The sequence below is a fragment of the Otolemur garnettii genome, unplaced genomic scaffold (genome assembly GCF_000181295.1).
Source record: "Otolemur garnettii isolate 467f Iridium unplaced genomic scaffold, OtoGar3 scaffold00111, whole genome shotgun sequence".
NCBI classification, from domain to species: domain Eukaryota; kingdom Metazoa; phylum Chordata; class Mammalia; order Primates; family Galagidae; genus Otolemur; species Otolemur garnettii.
This window is the reverse complement of record NW_003852506.1, coordinates 3082774-3095373: the sequence shown is the minus strand read 5'-3', so window position 1 is coordinate 3095373 and position 12600 is coordinate 3082774. Positions and strand designations below refer to the sequence as shown.

At 36.6% G+C, this 12600-nt stretch overlaps 1 protein-coding gene across 1 annotated transcript in view; it reads right to left on the bottom strand.

Annotated features, from left to right (window-relative positions):
* PAXBP1 (PAX3 and PAX7 binding protein 1) overlaps nt 1–12600 on the bottom strand; it is a 42925-nt gene that overhangs the window by 18646 nt on the left and 11679 nt on the right. The window contains exons 4-10 of the mRNA XM_003797066.2: nt 12008–12229; nt 11049–11152; nt 9523–9740; nt 8835–9024; nt 5103–5226; nt 372–471; nt 168–283 (exon numbers count right to left, since the gene is read on the bottom strand). Coding sequence (XP_003797114.1) covers nt 168–283; nt 372–471; nt 5103–5226; nt 8835–9024; nt 9523–9740; nt 11049–11152; nt 12008–12229 — 1074 coding nt within the window. The remainder of the gene's footprint in view (nt 1–167; nt 284–371; nt 472–5102; nt 5227–8834; nt 9025–9522; nt 9741–11048; nt 11153–12007; nt 12230–12600) is intronic.

Sequence of the window (12600 nt, the reverse complement as noted above, 5' to 3'; positions counted from 1 at the left end):
GCAGGAGACTCGCTTGAGTCCAGGAGTTGGAGGTTGCTGTGAGTGTGATGCCACGGCACTCTACCCAGGGGGATAGCTTGAAGCTCCGTCTCAAAAAAAAAAAAAAAAACCACACCCAAGCAGAAACCAAACTGATAACAAGTTTCATTTCCAAATAAATGTCTAACCTTTTTCCAGATTAAAATTAGTAATATCTGTAGAAGTTTCTTCATCATCACTGGAAAGGCCTTCAAGGTGATCTGCCATCTTACCGGTTTGTTCTCTGGCTTGTCTACGACGAGTCCTAAATAACAAACATTAGTTTCCAAATCAGCTAGATAAAAAAAAGATTCCTCCCTTCCCAAACTAATGGCAAGCATTTTTAGAATCACCTCCGAGCCTCCCGCTCTGCAATCCGGCGTTTAGCATGCTCTTGATACAGTGCCCGATCTCGTCCAAAAGAATCAAGATTTGGTGCCATCAGGGCTTTATCTGTAAAACAACAATGGTTAAAATTAAAAGCTGTCCTTCAATAATTTTGAGGAAAGAGTTTGCACAGAATAAGCTATTATGATAGACTGCTTGCTAATCTCAACAGCAGGATTCTGCAATAACTGGTAAACTGGGTAGTTTAGAACAAATCTCAGTGTTATTCTGTGTTCCCATGAAAAGAGGCAGAAAAGTTCAAGAATTGATTTCTTTTGTAAGGGTTCACCAACTCTACACATATGCAACTGGGCTCACTCACTATTTTTATGTTTAAATGGCAAGACTGGTTTACCCTATCATGATTACCAGATAAAAATAAAAATACCTGAGCAAAGGGAAAAATAACAGATTACATTTTTAAGGAAGAACTTATGCATCACATATTGAATGATATGAAATGACAGCAAAGAAACACAGGAAGACATAAGAAAACAGCTTTGTTGTGAGAGTTTAATAACATCTTGTTTTATTCTAGTTTGGCTTTGTATAAATTTACTCTCTACTACTATTTTTAGAACAAGGCAAGAGTACAGGTTAAAAACTATCTGAAGAGAACTTACACAATCTAAAACACTACTCATAGTACAACTTGCCTTATTTCCTTTTCTTTCTTCTTGTCCATCTCTCTTTAAAAAACTTCCTAGGGTTAATTTTCTAGCTTTACTTTGCAATTCTTCCATTTAAGTTTATATTTCAAGTTTATATTTCAGTTACCATGTTTTCAGTTTCCAAGAGGTGGTTCTTGTTCCTACAATGTTCCTTTTCTGTAGCATTTTATACTGGTACTAAAATACTTCTCATTATCTTTAAAACTTTATCAGTTATGGCCAGAAGTAGTAGCTCATGTCAGTAATCCTAGTACTCTGGGAGGCTGAGGCAGATGGATTGCCTAAGCTCAGGGGTTTTGAGACCAGCCTGAGCAAAAGCAAGATCCCGGCTCTAAAAAATTGCCGGGTGCCATGGTAGGTGCCTGTAGTCCCAGCTACCAGTGAGGCTGAGGCAAGAGAATCGCTTTGAACCCAAGAGTTTGAGGTTGCTGTGAGGTATGATGCCACAGCACTCTACTGAGGGCAACAAAGTGAGACTCTGTCTCAAAAACAAAACAAAACAACAAAAGGTATCAGTTATGTTTTCAAGTTTTCTGCTGCCACCAACACAGTTTCCTTAAGTCCTTTGGTTCTATTGCTTGTGCAGGTGTTTATGATGATCATTAATTGCCTTTTCACATGTAAGAATCAGGGTCTTAAAGGGGTCCTCAAACTTTTTAAATGAGGGGCCAGTTCACTGTCCCTCAGACCATTGGAGGGCTGGACTGCAGGCCCTGGGACGAGTTGGCTGCTAAGCAGGACCCGGCAGCAAAAATACCCGGTGGGCTGGATAAATGTCCTAGGCGGGCTGCATGTGGCCTGCGGGCCTTAGTTTGAGGATGCCTCTAGACCCATTCTCTCTCACTGGGCACAGTGACTCATGCCTGTAATCCTAGTACTCTGGGTGGCTGAGGCTGAATGATAGCTTGAGGTCAGGAGTTAGAGAACAACTTGAGCAACAGCAAGACCCTATAACTACTAAAAATAGAAAAATTAGCTGGGCATGGTGGTACTCCCATCTACTTGGGAGGCTGAGGCCAGAGGATCACTCAAACCGAAGAGTCTGAAGTTGCTGTGAGCAAGAATGAGGCCATGGCTCTCTAGCTCAGGTGACAAAGCAAGATTCTGTCTCACAAAAAAAAAAAAAAAAAAAAAAAAAGAAAGAAAGAAAAAGAAAAGGATCTCTTTTACCTCTTGCATAGGGTAGAAGACGGGATGGAGAAACATCTATCTGCTATACTTCCCTCATTTCTACATTTTAGTTCTACACCATGAAGATATCATTGAAAATATAGAAGGTTGGGCATGGTGGCTCTTGCCTGTAATCCCAGCACTTTGGGAGGCTAAGGTGGGCAGACTGCCGGAGCTCACAGGTTGGAGACCAGCCTGACCTACAGCATGATGCCATCTCTAAAAATAGCCAAATGTTGTGGCAGGTGCCTGTAGTCCCAGCTACTTGGGAGGCTGAGGCAGGAGAATTGCTTGAACCCAAGATTTAGAGGTTGCCGTGAGCTATGATGCCAGAGCACTCTACTGGTGGCAACAAAGGGAGACACTGTCTCAAAAAAAAAGGAAGAAAATATACAGTAGCAATGAGAAATTAACAATCTAAGGAACTGGGGAAGGAAGTTTTTCGTGCAAGATGAAAGATATCCATTTAAGACACTATTGGTTAGCATTTCTACTAATTAAAAAAACCAAAAAGACTTGGTGCATATTTTTTCTCTGATATCAAAAATGTGTGTGGGCTGGGCACAGTGGCTCACGCCTGCAATCCTAGCACTCTAAGAGGCCTAGGCAGGTGGAGTGCCTAAGCTCACGAGTTTGAGATCAGCCTGAGCCAGACTGAAACCTCATCTCTAAAAATAGCTGGGTGTTATGGCAGCCTATAGTCCCACCCACTCCGGAGGCTGAAGCAACAAAATCGTTTGAACCCGAAAGTTTGAGGCTGCTATGAGCTATTGATGCCACAGCACTCTATCGAGGGTGACAAAGTAAGACTCTGTCTCAAAAAAAAAAAAAAAGTGTGACCAAAATCAGCAGCAGGAAAAACAAAACCAAAAATCAGCTCTTACTTCAGAGTATCCTATCTTAGACTCTACTACTTCTAAAAGCTGACTGTTTAAAAAAGTTTTCATTCATTCAAAATAGCTCTGATATTAGGAAGGAGATATTCCAGAGCTCACCAATTACAATGAAAGATTACTACAGTAAACAAAAAAGATGCCCCAGCCACACCACAACTGTGAGTTTACTATATAACCTAGATGAAATAAATTAGCTAAAATATTCCAAACTATATAGCAATAATTCCTCCTTCCTGATATTTCATTAATAAAATATTTTCAAAGTTAATTCATTAATAAATATTTAACCACTGCTATTTTATAGGTTTCATAAAATATTGGGGGAAGACAAGGTGAGTCTAGATGACTCAAGTGATAACCTCTTTCATTTCTGTAAGAATCTAACAGATGAATTTCAGGCTATTTACTCCTTTAAAAAAAGATCAGAAAATGAATTGATTCTTCAGTGTCCCATGTAATTCTCCTCAAATCTTTTGACAATTGATGTATATTCTCTTAGGCTAGTAGTTTTCACTTTCTCATTATCTTTCAATTTCCAACTTTCAATCTAATTAACAGACACCATTCAACTCTTCAAATTCTATGTAAGAGCTCCATATTTTGAATAACAGATTGTAGATAGGAAAAGTATTTGATGAAATGTATCGTTCACACAAAACATCTAAAAGAAAATGACTTCCCTTCAGAGTATAATGGTTACCTGTGTTCTGCCCCAGAAATCTGGTTCTGTCTGGATCAAAAGTGATATGGGAGGGATTCATTAGTCATTTAGGTGCCCAATCTCAATAATTCAATTTGTACTTAGTGGCAAAAACAGAAGATGAAAGCCATTTATATGGCTCACAGCTGACTCTTGCTCAGCTGAGGGCCATATTATCATTGCTTTATGCCTCTCCAAACCCCATCTGACACATACGAGGATGTTTTTCAGGGATCCAAAGTATCTCTCTGACTTAGAGGGCACCCTGTAGGGGAAAGCTCTGTTCTCAGAAAGAATAACTTTAAGGTCCTTTGGCACTTGGATTACCTCAGATCATGTTTAACATGCAGATTTCTGGACACCAAAGACCTGACATCTCTAGGGCTAGGACCAGGAAATCTGCATTTTAAATATCAGGTAATTGTGATGTACTCTTCCATTTGATAATCGGTGACACAGAGAGCCAAGAGATAACAAAAGAAGTAACAAGGAATCTACACCAAAACATTCCTATGAGGGCATTCAAGAATATGATGGGAAATGGGAAAAAATAAAATTTCTCAGCTAACCTGTTTAAAAAGTGGTTCCAATTAGTTTTGGTTTTCTATTAACACATATCATAATCAAAGTAATATAAATTCAATTTCTACGTTTTTACATAAAATTTCCAGTTTTGTAGGCATGAAATAACTCACTAAAAAATCTAGTACATAGGCTAACTAGAGAAAGGAACATTTAAAAAGAAAATTTAAAAAAACTGCTTTATCCAAAGGGTAAAGCTCAAAACTCCCCTTATCTTGGAGTTGTGTCATTTTATTTTATACAGCTCCTAACCACCCCCCACAAAATTTCCCAGTCCTCAAACTCAAAAATTTTCACTGTCATCAACAATAGCATTTGTGCTAGTGTTATGAACAGGATGAAAATGGAAATTAAAAAAATAAATTAGGGCCAAACAGTGGTTTTAAGATAAAATACTGATAGTGTCTTTTCTATACTCTAAAAGAAAATGAAAAAACATGCCTAAAGAAGAGTAAGATTGATAGAATATTAGCACATGTATTTTGAGCTCCTTTGTGAAGCTATACATTCTTAAATGCAATACAAAGATATGCTTTTATAATTTTTAGATCTACCTGACATAAGAGCGAGAAAATTCTCTTAAAAAAAAAATGCTCTGAGCTCTCTAATTTTCAATTAGGCTGCACTAAGTAAACAAGGTTGTTTAATGAATAATAAAAACCTTCAAGATGGACTGACTTGAATGGCTTGAAAACTCCGAAGATTCATCTTTAATATCATCTTGTCGTCTTTGGACAAGGCGGGAAGCTCGCTGTTTGTACAGCTGATGTATTGCTGATTCAAGTTCATTAATCAGTGGCACCTGTGAAAATATAACACACTCCGTAACACCAAACTCCTCGGCTGCTTACTTATTTGAGGGTTCCATACTATTTCCGGATTTCTGAAAAAGTACCCTCTCTATGGACAGAATATTCATGAATCCCCAACAGCACACAATTACCAATTCAGTTTTGCAATCTTTAGAGAACATGACTTCTTCTTTTAATCCATGTATAGAGCTATAATTATTGGAGCAAAAGTTTGGTTAACAAATGTAACATTTCAATGTTAAAAGAACAAGTAAAGAAATGTCAAAAATCTAAGTATACGTAAGTCTTTTTTAATGTCTATTTTCCAGCAGCATGCTCTGCATTGCAATTTTTGTAGTTTAAAGTAAATAAACCTTTATTGTTGTGCAATATAAAAAAATGCAATGGCTCTGTGAATAGGTTAAGAACAAGAGTCTGCCAGCTGCTCACTTTTGGACATTCCAACTGCTCTGCCACTCATATATACCAAGTATCTATCTTACAGTAATCAAACTATTTTGCAGCTTTATTACACATTTTAAACATAAACAGAATGATTTATAGGGCAAATAAAATTTCTAGCTGTCATTAACCTGTCTGAAATCAATATATCTCACAAGAAAGTTCTTCCCTTCCTATCAAATGTTCAAATTTGTCCTACTTTGTAATTAAATTCTTCACATAGATTGTCAGCTCACAAAGTCAATAAAGTTTGTTCAAGTTAATATTTATAACTAAAGCATTTACTTGATTCATATAGAATATAAAAAGCTTACAAAACACAAGATTTAACTTAAAAAAAAAAAGCAGAAAATTTTCTCTTTATAAATACCTTATGTTATAACCAAATGCTATGAAACTTTCACAAAACACTAATGACCACTACACATACCTGAGGAAACCAGAAATTCTAGTTTCCTGATGGTTAGTGCAAATGGAAAACACATTATTTAGAGTTTGGGAACACTGGCACCAAGTGTTATAGCAGCTTCCTGAACTGAACAGACTGCAAATGGAAAATAAAAAAAGGCAGGTGGAATACAAAGATGTCTATAATAAAAGCAATTTATAACTTGTATGATTCCCTTGCAAAAGTAGCAAATATTCACAGAAAGGTCAAACTGATGGGAGTCATATGCCACACCATAGGCAACAATGTCCCCAAATCTGCAATGATTATCCTTGACAGCTGAGTCAGAGACTTTATCATTAAAATTTATTATAATCTGATATTTTAAATTATAGCTATATCATTGTGACTTACATTTTCCCACCCACTCACTAAAAAAAAAATGCAGGACTAAAGACAAATGTACCTCAGATGTATTCTTTTAGTCCTGGAGATTGTTAACCTTCTGTAAGAGCCCCATGTCTCAGCTGGCATCACACAGATTTTAGTTTTCCAATTAACAGTTAAGATTCTGACAGTGTATTTTTTTCTTTTTAGGAAGTGGAATGTCTTTTACAAAGCCCAGACAAAAACTCTATTGAGAATAGAAGACCTAAACTATATTTCAGCTCCCATTCAAGTTTCCTTAACAATATTGATTTATCTTAAGAGTTTGCATCTTGACTCTTTGACAGTTTCTTTACCCTCTCCAAACTCAAGGCTGTTATTGATTATTACTATTTTAGAACCAAATTTAAGGCAAAGAACACACACAAAAAAGATGACTGTAAGTAAATAAAGCAATGGAAAGATCAAATGATTTACAAATAATTTAAAATCTAAGTTAAAAAACCACTTACATCTGTATAAGGAAAAAACAAAGGAAATCTTTTATCTTTTTACAGTCTTACCCTGAAATATTTTTATAGTATAATCACTAAATTGAACATTCAAATTTATCTAGCTGTTTCAAAACATTCCCAACATAAAAATTTAAGACATTACCAACTCAGCAGCATTATTAATAAAACTGAAGTCATATGAAGATGTCAGAATGAAATAAAACACTCATCTTTAAAAGAAGATATCTCTTATAATTAATATGTAGTAATTGTATAATACATAAGATTTAAGACTTGCTGCAAAAACACTGAAGTGACTATACCCATATTAACACAACCTACAAGAAAAGGATAATCAAGGAGAGATGGAGAATACTAATAATTCAGCAATTAAAAACTATATAAACTAGGTATCCTACTGTTCTTTTTAATTCAAGAATGGTATGATCTAGCCAATCACATTACTGTCAAGTTTTTAGTGTTAACTGTGTTTGCAATTATGTGTCTTCGTTTATTCAAGTTAAGTTCCGAATAAAAGACCAAGATACTTCAACAAGCTCCCCAAGGAAACCTCACTTACAAAACATAGTTCAAAAAAAATGATCCCTTCTCTAATTATAAAGGTTATGAAACCAGCTCCCACCGTGCCCACTAGGCTCAGAAGGGCTTTACCAATAAGGACACAACTGTAAACTCTGACACTTAGGTTCCAGTTCCAATCCTGACTCCAGCTCCCTGCACAAAGGAATACAATCAAGCCTATGCTTCTTTCCCAACCTACATGACTGATCAGCCCCATGAACTATCGTAACACAGACTGAAGATGCTTCTCCAGAAACCAGGTGATAAGAATAAAACATGATAAATCCTATAGAGAGTACATGGCAAATGCTGTCTCATCCTGAATCTGACCACAGACTGACTGGAACCTTTAAGATTCATTAGGAAGACACATTCTGGCAATGTTCTTTTGCCAACCTTTGGCTTTCCAGTAGTGAAGTAAACAGAGATTTAAAAAAAAAAAAGCCAGGAAAATAAGTTAAAATTCTCATTTAACTGCACTATGTGCTTATAGAGTCTATGCTATTCTGCACAGCCAAAGAGGAAATGTACCTTCCAATCCAAAGATCAGAGGCAGGATATTTGAAGACCATAATTTTAATTTTTTGAAAAGATAAGGCTACAAAGTCCACTTACATACCAGCATCAAATAATACCTTTAATTTTAAAGAAAAATCAATTATGAGGTCACCTGAGGAATTAGCTGTACCTAATTTTTAAAAATGCAAATTAATTAATGATGTACTAGGATGCAAAAAATTGTGCCAATCATACTGAAAGAGATGAACTTGGAAGAAATGAGACCTTAAAAGAAAATTATGTTCAATAAATGGTTTCTGAAATGAATAAAGCATAGGCTTATTGAGATGAAAACTATTAGCAGCAATGGTAACCAACTACTAGAGTGGGGGAAAAAAAAGACTAATAAAAATTTGCAACTTTATGCATATTTAGAATTACTGGTAGAAACAGTTTAGAAACAAGTTTAGACCTGAACCATATAAAAGAAAATTTCATTAGATGAGTCCCTTACATTCTAGTAATTCAGTGTACCAAATAATCTAGCATTATATTGAGATAAGACTCGCCAAAGCCTTATTTAAATGTGCTTTGAGGTATTATCTTTTTTTCATTTCAACAAAGGTACTATAATGTCCTCAAGAGATAATGCCACCAACGAAGTGAAAGAAATGAAGCACGACTTTCCTCACTTCTAAAGTTGAATTCTGCGGATATATTCTGATAATTAGAGAACATTCTACACAAGACCATCTAGACCTCCTTAATTTTGCCTTATTCAAAGAGATTAATATTTTTGCATTCTTACCTTTTCACTGAAACACTCAAGCAAGTCTTGGACATACCCTCGCATTTCTTGCAAAAATTTATACCGTTCACCAATACCCCCAGAAGACCCTTCTAATCTTTCAATAGCCCTGGTCGAATCCACTCGGCTTTGCAGATGTTTCTCATGCTGCTGTCGATTTGTTTTGTGCAATTCTTTCATGGAGTCCAACCTTAAGAACACAAAAGGATAAATATAACACATTTACATCCAAAAGACTATGCTCTGAGGACTCTTGCAATATAATAATGCATTTAGTTCCACTATTAGAACATAAAAATACTTGGAATGGCATCTTTTCATGTGTACTGCTTTTTTTTTCCTCAAAAAACGCAGTTTATAGACTTCACATAAAGTTATTTGGTGAGCTAACCAAAATCGCACTCTTTTGCTTTTCCCCCCACAGCTTGACTACACTTTTTCAGAGTCCAAGACGTGCAAACTGTCTTCAACAAGATCATGGAGTGGCATTTTTTAATAATTTTTCGAGGCTTCCACAGAAGTAATCCAAGATGGTAGAACAAAGTATGAAGTCATCTTCGGTTTAGCTTTTGAAGATGGGCCAGTGAATCTTCTTTGCCGAGATTCTGCATCTGCTACCCCAGACTACATGTTGCCTGAGGGAACGGAAAGCTAGTGGACAGGTCTTTAAGAAGTTGATCTGCCCTACCTGTCTTTAAGCTGTTTCTTTACCAAATCAATAGTAACGGGAGTCATCTCATTACTGGGAGTTTTGAAAGGGACTGTATTATCTGTTTTTTGAGATTTGGCATCTGATGATCCATAGGCCGTATAGCTATAAGGAATGCCATAGGAGGAACCATAAGGCATTGTCTGGTAAGTGTTCGGGTAGTACATATTTACTTCAGCAGGTTGACTTGCTTGAACCTAGGAAAGAAATGAGATATACATGAAAACTAGAGGCTAAAAATTTGAAAAGAATACTATGATCAATAATTGCAGAATTCCTTAAAATCAGATAAAAGTAGGGACGGATGAATGTTTTATCTCTTGACAGAATCACTGCAGTTATTTTTTTTTTTTTTTGAGACAGAGTCTTACTATGTCACGCTCAGTAGAGTGCTGTGCTGTCACAGCTCACAGCAACCTCCAACTCTCGGGCTCAAGTGATTCTCTTGCCTCAGCCTCCCAAGTAGTGAACTACAGGCAGCTGCCACAATGCCTGGCTATTTTTTTGTTGCAGTTGTTATTGTTGTTTAGCTGGCCTGGGCTAGGCTCAAACTCACCAGCCTTGGTGCCATGTGGCTGGCACTGTAACCACTGTGCTATGGGCACTGAGCCAAATCACTGTTTTTAAGATAATTTTCAGGAAAAATGACCGTCAGAAGTTTAGAGTTGTAAGGGACATTAAAAATAATCCAGTGCCACCAGCTTATCAACGGAATTGGATAAATGACTTGCCCATGGTCATGGAATAAATGGGTAGCTAGAGATCAAAATCTAAGATTTGTGACATCTAGTCCAAGCCTTTTCTTATTATACTGTTTTCTCAACACCACCCAAATGTATGTAAATTCTGCCTAGAAACACTCATTTATGTGATTTTCCCCACTGTATTACTTCTATAAAACAAATTATTATAACTATTTGTGAAGATATATTTTCATCTAACTCAATAGATTTCTGCATTATTAAAAATCCATCTTGATCAAAATTTTAAAATTCTGAGAAAATAAGCTATACAGGAAAAAACCAGCCTATGTAAAGCAGAGGTTCTCAAACTTTAGTACACATCAGAATCACCTGGGGGGCTTGTTAAACACATACGGCTGGGACCCATTCCCCAGAGTTTCTTAGCTGCGGGTCTTAGGGAGGGGCAAGCTCTTGTGCATTTCTAACAAGCTCCCATGTGATAGGTGATGCTGCTGGTTGAAGGACCACTTTGAGGTATGATCTAAGAAACTAGAAATTCTTCCATCATTCTGACTACAAAAAGCACAATATAATAGTTTCTTCTAAAAGCCTAAGTACAAATAGAGGTCTCTTATATAGGAAAAAAAATAAAAATAAAAGAATAAAAAGCCTACAAATATATAACCTCATTGTGATTTTCTTGATTATGTTACTTGAATGAATGACAGATATTCAATATGAATATTTTTACTTTAACAGAAGAAGCCAAAAGGCTTTTTAATAAATGTTTTAATTGCTGAAGTTGAATTCCTTAGTTCTTACCTGAGGGATATTAATTCCTTTTCTTATCTGCTCCTGTTCCCATCTGCTAAGCTCTTCATCTTGTTCTCCAGTTACTAAAGCATCATCGTCACTCCCCTCAATACCTGCAACCATCAGCAATAAAGGAAAGTAAGTTAACACACAAAAAGCAAGGAGGGAAGAGATGCTAGCCTGATTATTTCATAAGAACTAAGCAAAACTATTGTTATTAATTCCATCCTAACAAATGTCTAATATGATCTCAGTGATATTTCTGACTTTGTTTTTTTTCTTGAGTCTGAATCTTACTCTGTCACCTTGGGTAGAGTACAATTGCCTCATAGTTCATAGCAAGCTCAAACTCCTGGGTTCAAGTGATCCTCTTGCCTCAACCTCCCAAATAGCTGGGACTATAGGTACACGCCACTACACCTGGCTACTTCTTCCTATTTTTAGTAGAGATGGGGTCTCACTCTTGCTCAAGGTGGTCTCCAACTCCTGAGCCTAGGCAATCCACTTGCCTCAGACTTCCAGAGTGCTAGGATTACAGGAGTGAGCCACCACTGGCCTGGCCTCCTGACTTTGTTTTTAACACAGCATCCCCGAAGCTAAAGTGGTATTAATGTAATGGTGGAAATCTTGGGTAGGTTTCTTTCTTTTGGGGGGGGGGAGTAGGTTTCTTAATCTCTATAAGCTTGTAATCCCTCTTAACAATACTGAATTATATAAATTTATGCATGTTAAGTATTTAGCACAATACTGGCTAAACATGAAGTGTTCAATAAACATTAGTAACCACAGTCATGCTATAGTTTTCAAAAAATTCCAGTAAGGCACTTGTACCCAAACAAGAACAGTCCTCTAACATAAAACAGTTAAAATAAGTGTAAATACTTTTAATTTGACAGAATATCAAATCACATTTAACAGTAATGCAATGGGTCAATCAATGGGCTTACTATTCAAATATATCACAATACCTATTTCCTCGGCGATTTTCTGTCTTTGTGACTTCTCTTTCACAGAAAAAACTATTCGGCGTTTCTCATCATCATCTTCATCATCGCTGGCATCATTCTCATCTTCTCTAACAAGGCGGCCTTTACCAGGCTCGTTATCATGAGGAGTGAAATCCCCCAATTCCCGGGCCATCTGACGCTTTTTCCTGGCAGCATGTATAAAAGCTGCATCTGGAATTTCTCCTGGAAACAAATGGTAAGAATTATAAAATGTGGCAGTATTAGAGGTATGAGTTTCTATCTTTTTGAAAATATGAAGGTACGAGTTTCTATCTTTTCGAAAATATGATCAAGATAGCCTTTTCACAGTTCTTGGCACCCCCTTCCTAAACTGTGCCTGATTCATTTTTAATTCTGTTTAATGGCATCTAAAACTCACTAAGGAAACTAAAGAGAACATATAATGGTAATACATATGGAAAAGAGCGAAATGGGGGAGGGGCTACCAAAGCAGTTTTAACTGTAATTTTTTTCATTTTTAAGAAATAAAGTGGCTTGGCGCCTGTGGCTCAAGCGGCTAAGGCGCCAGCCACATACACCTAAGGTGGCGGGTT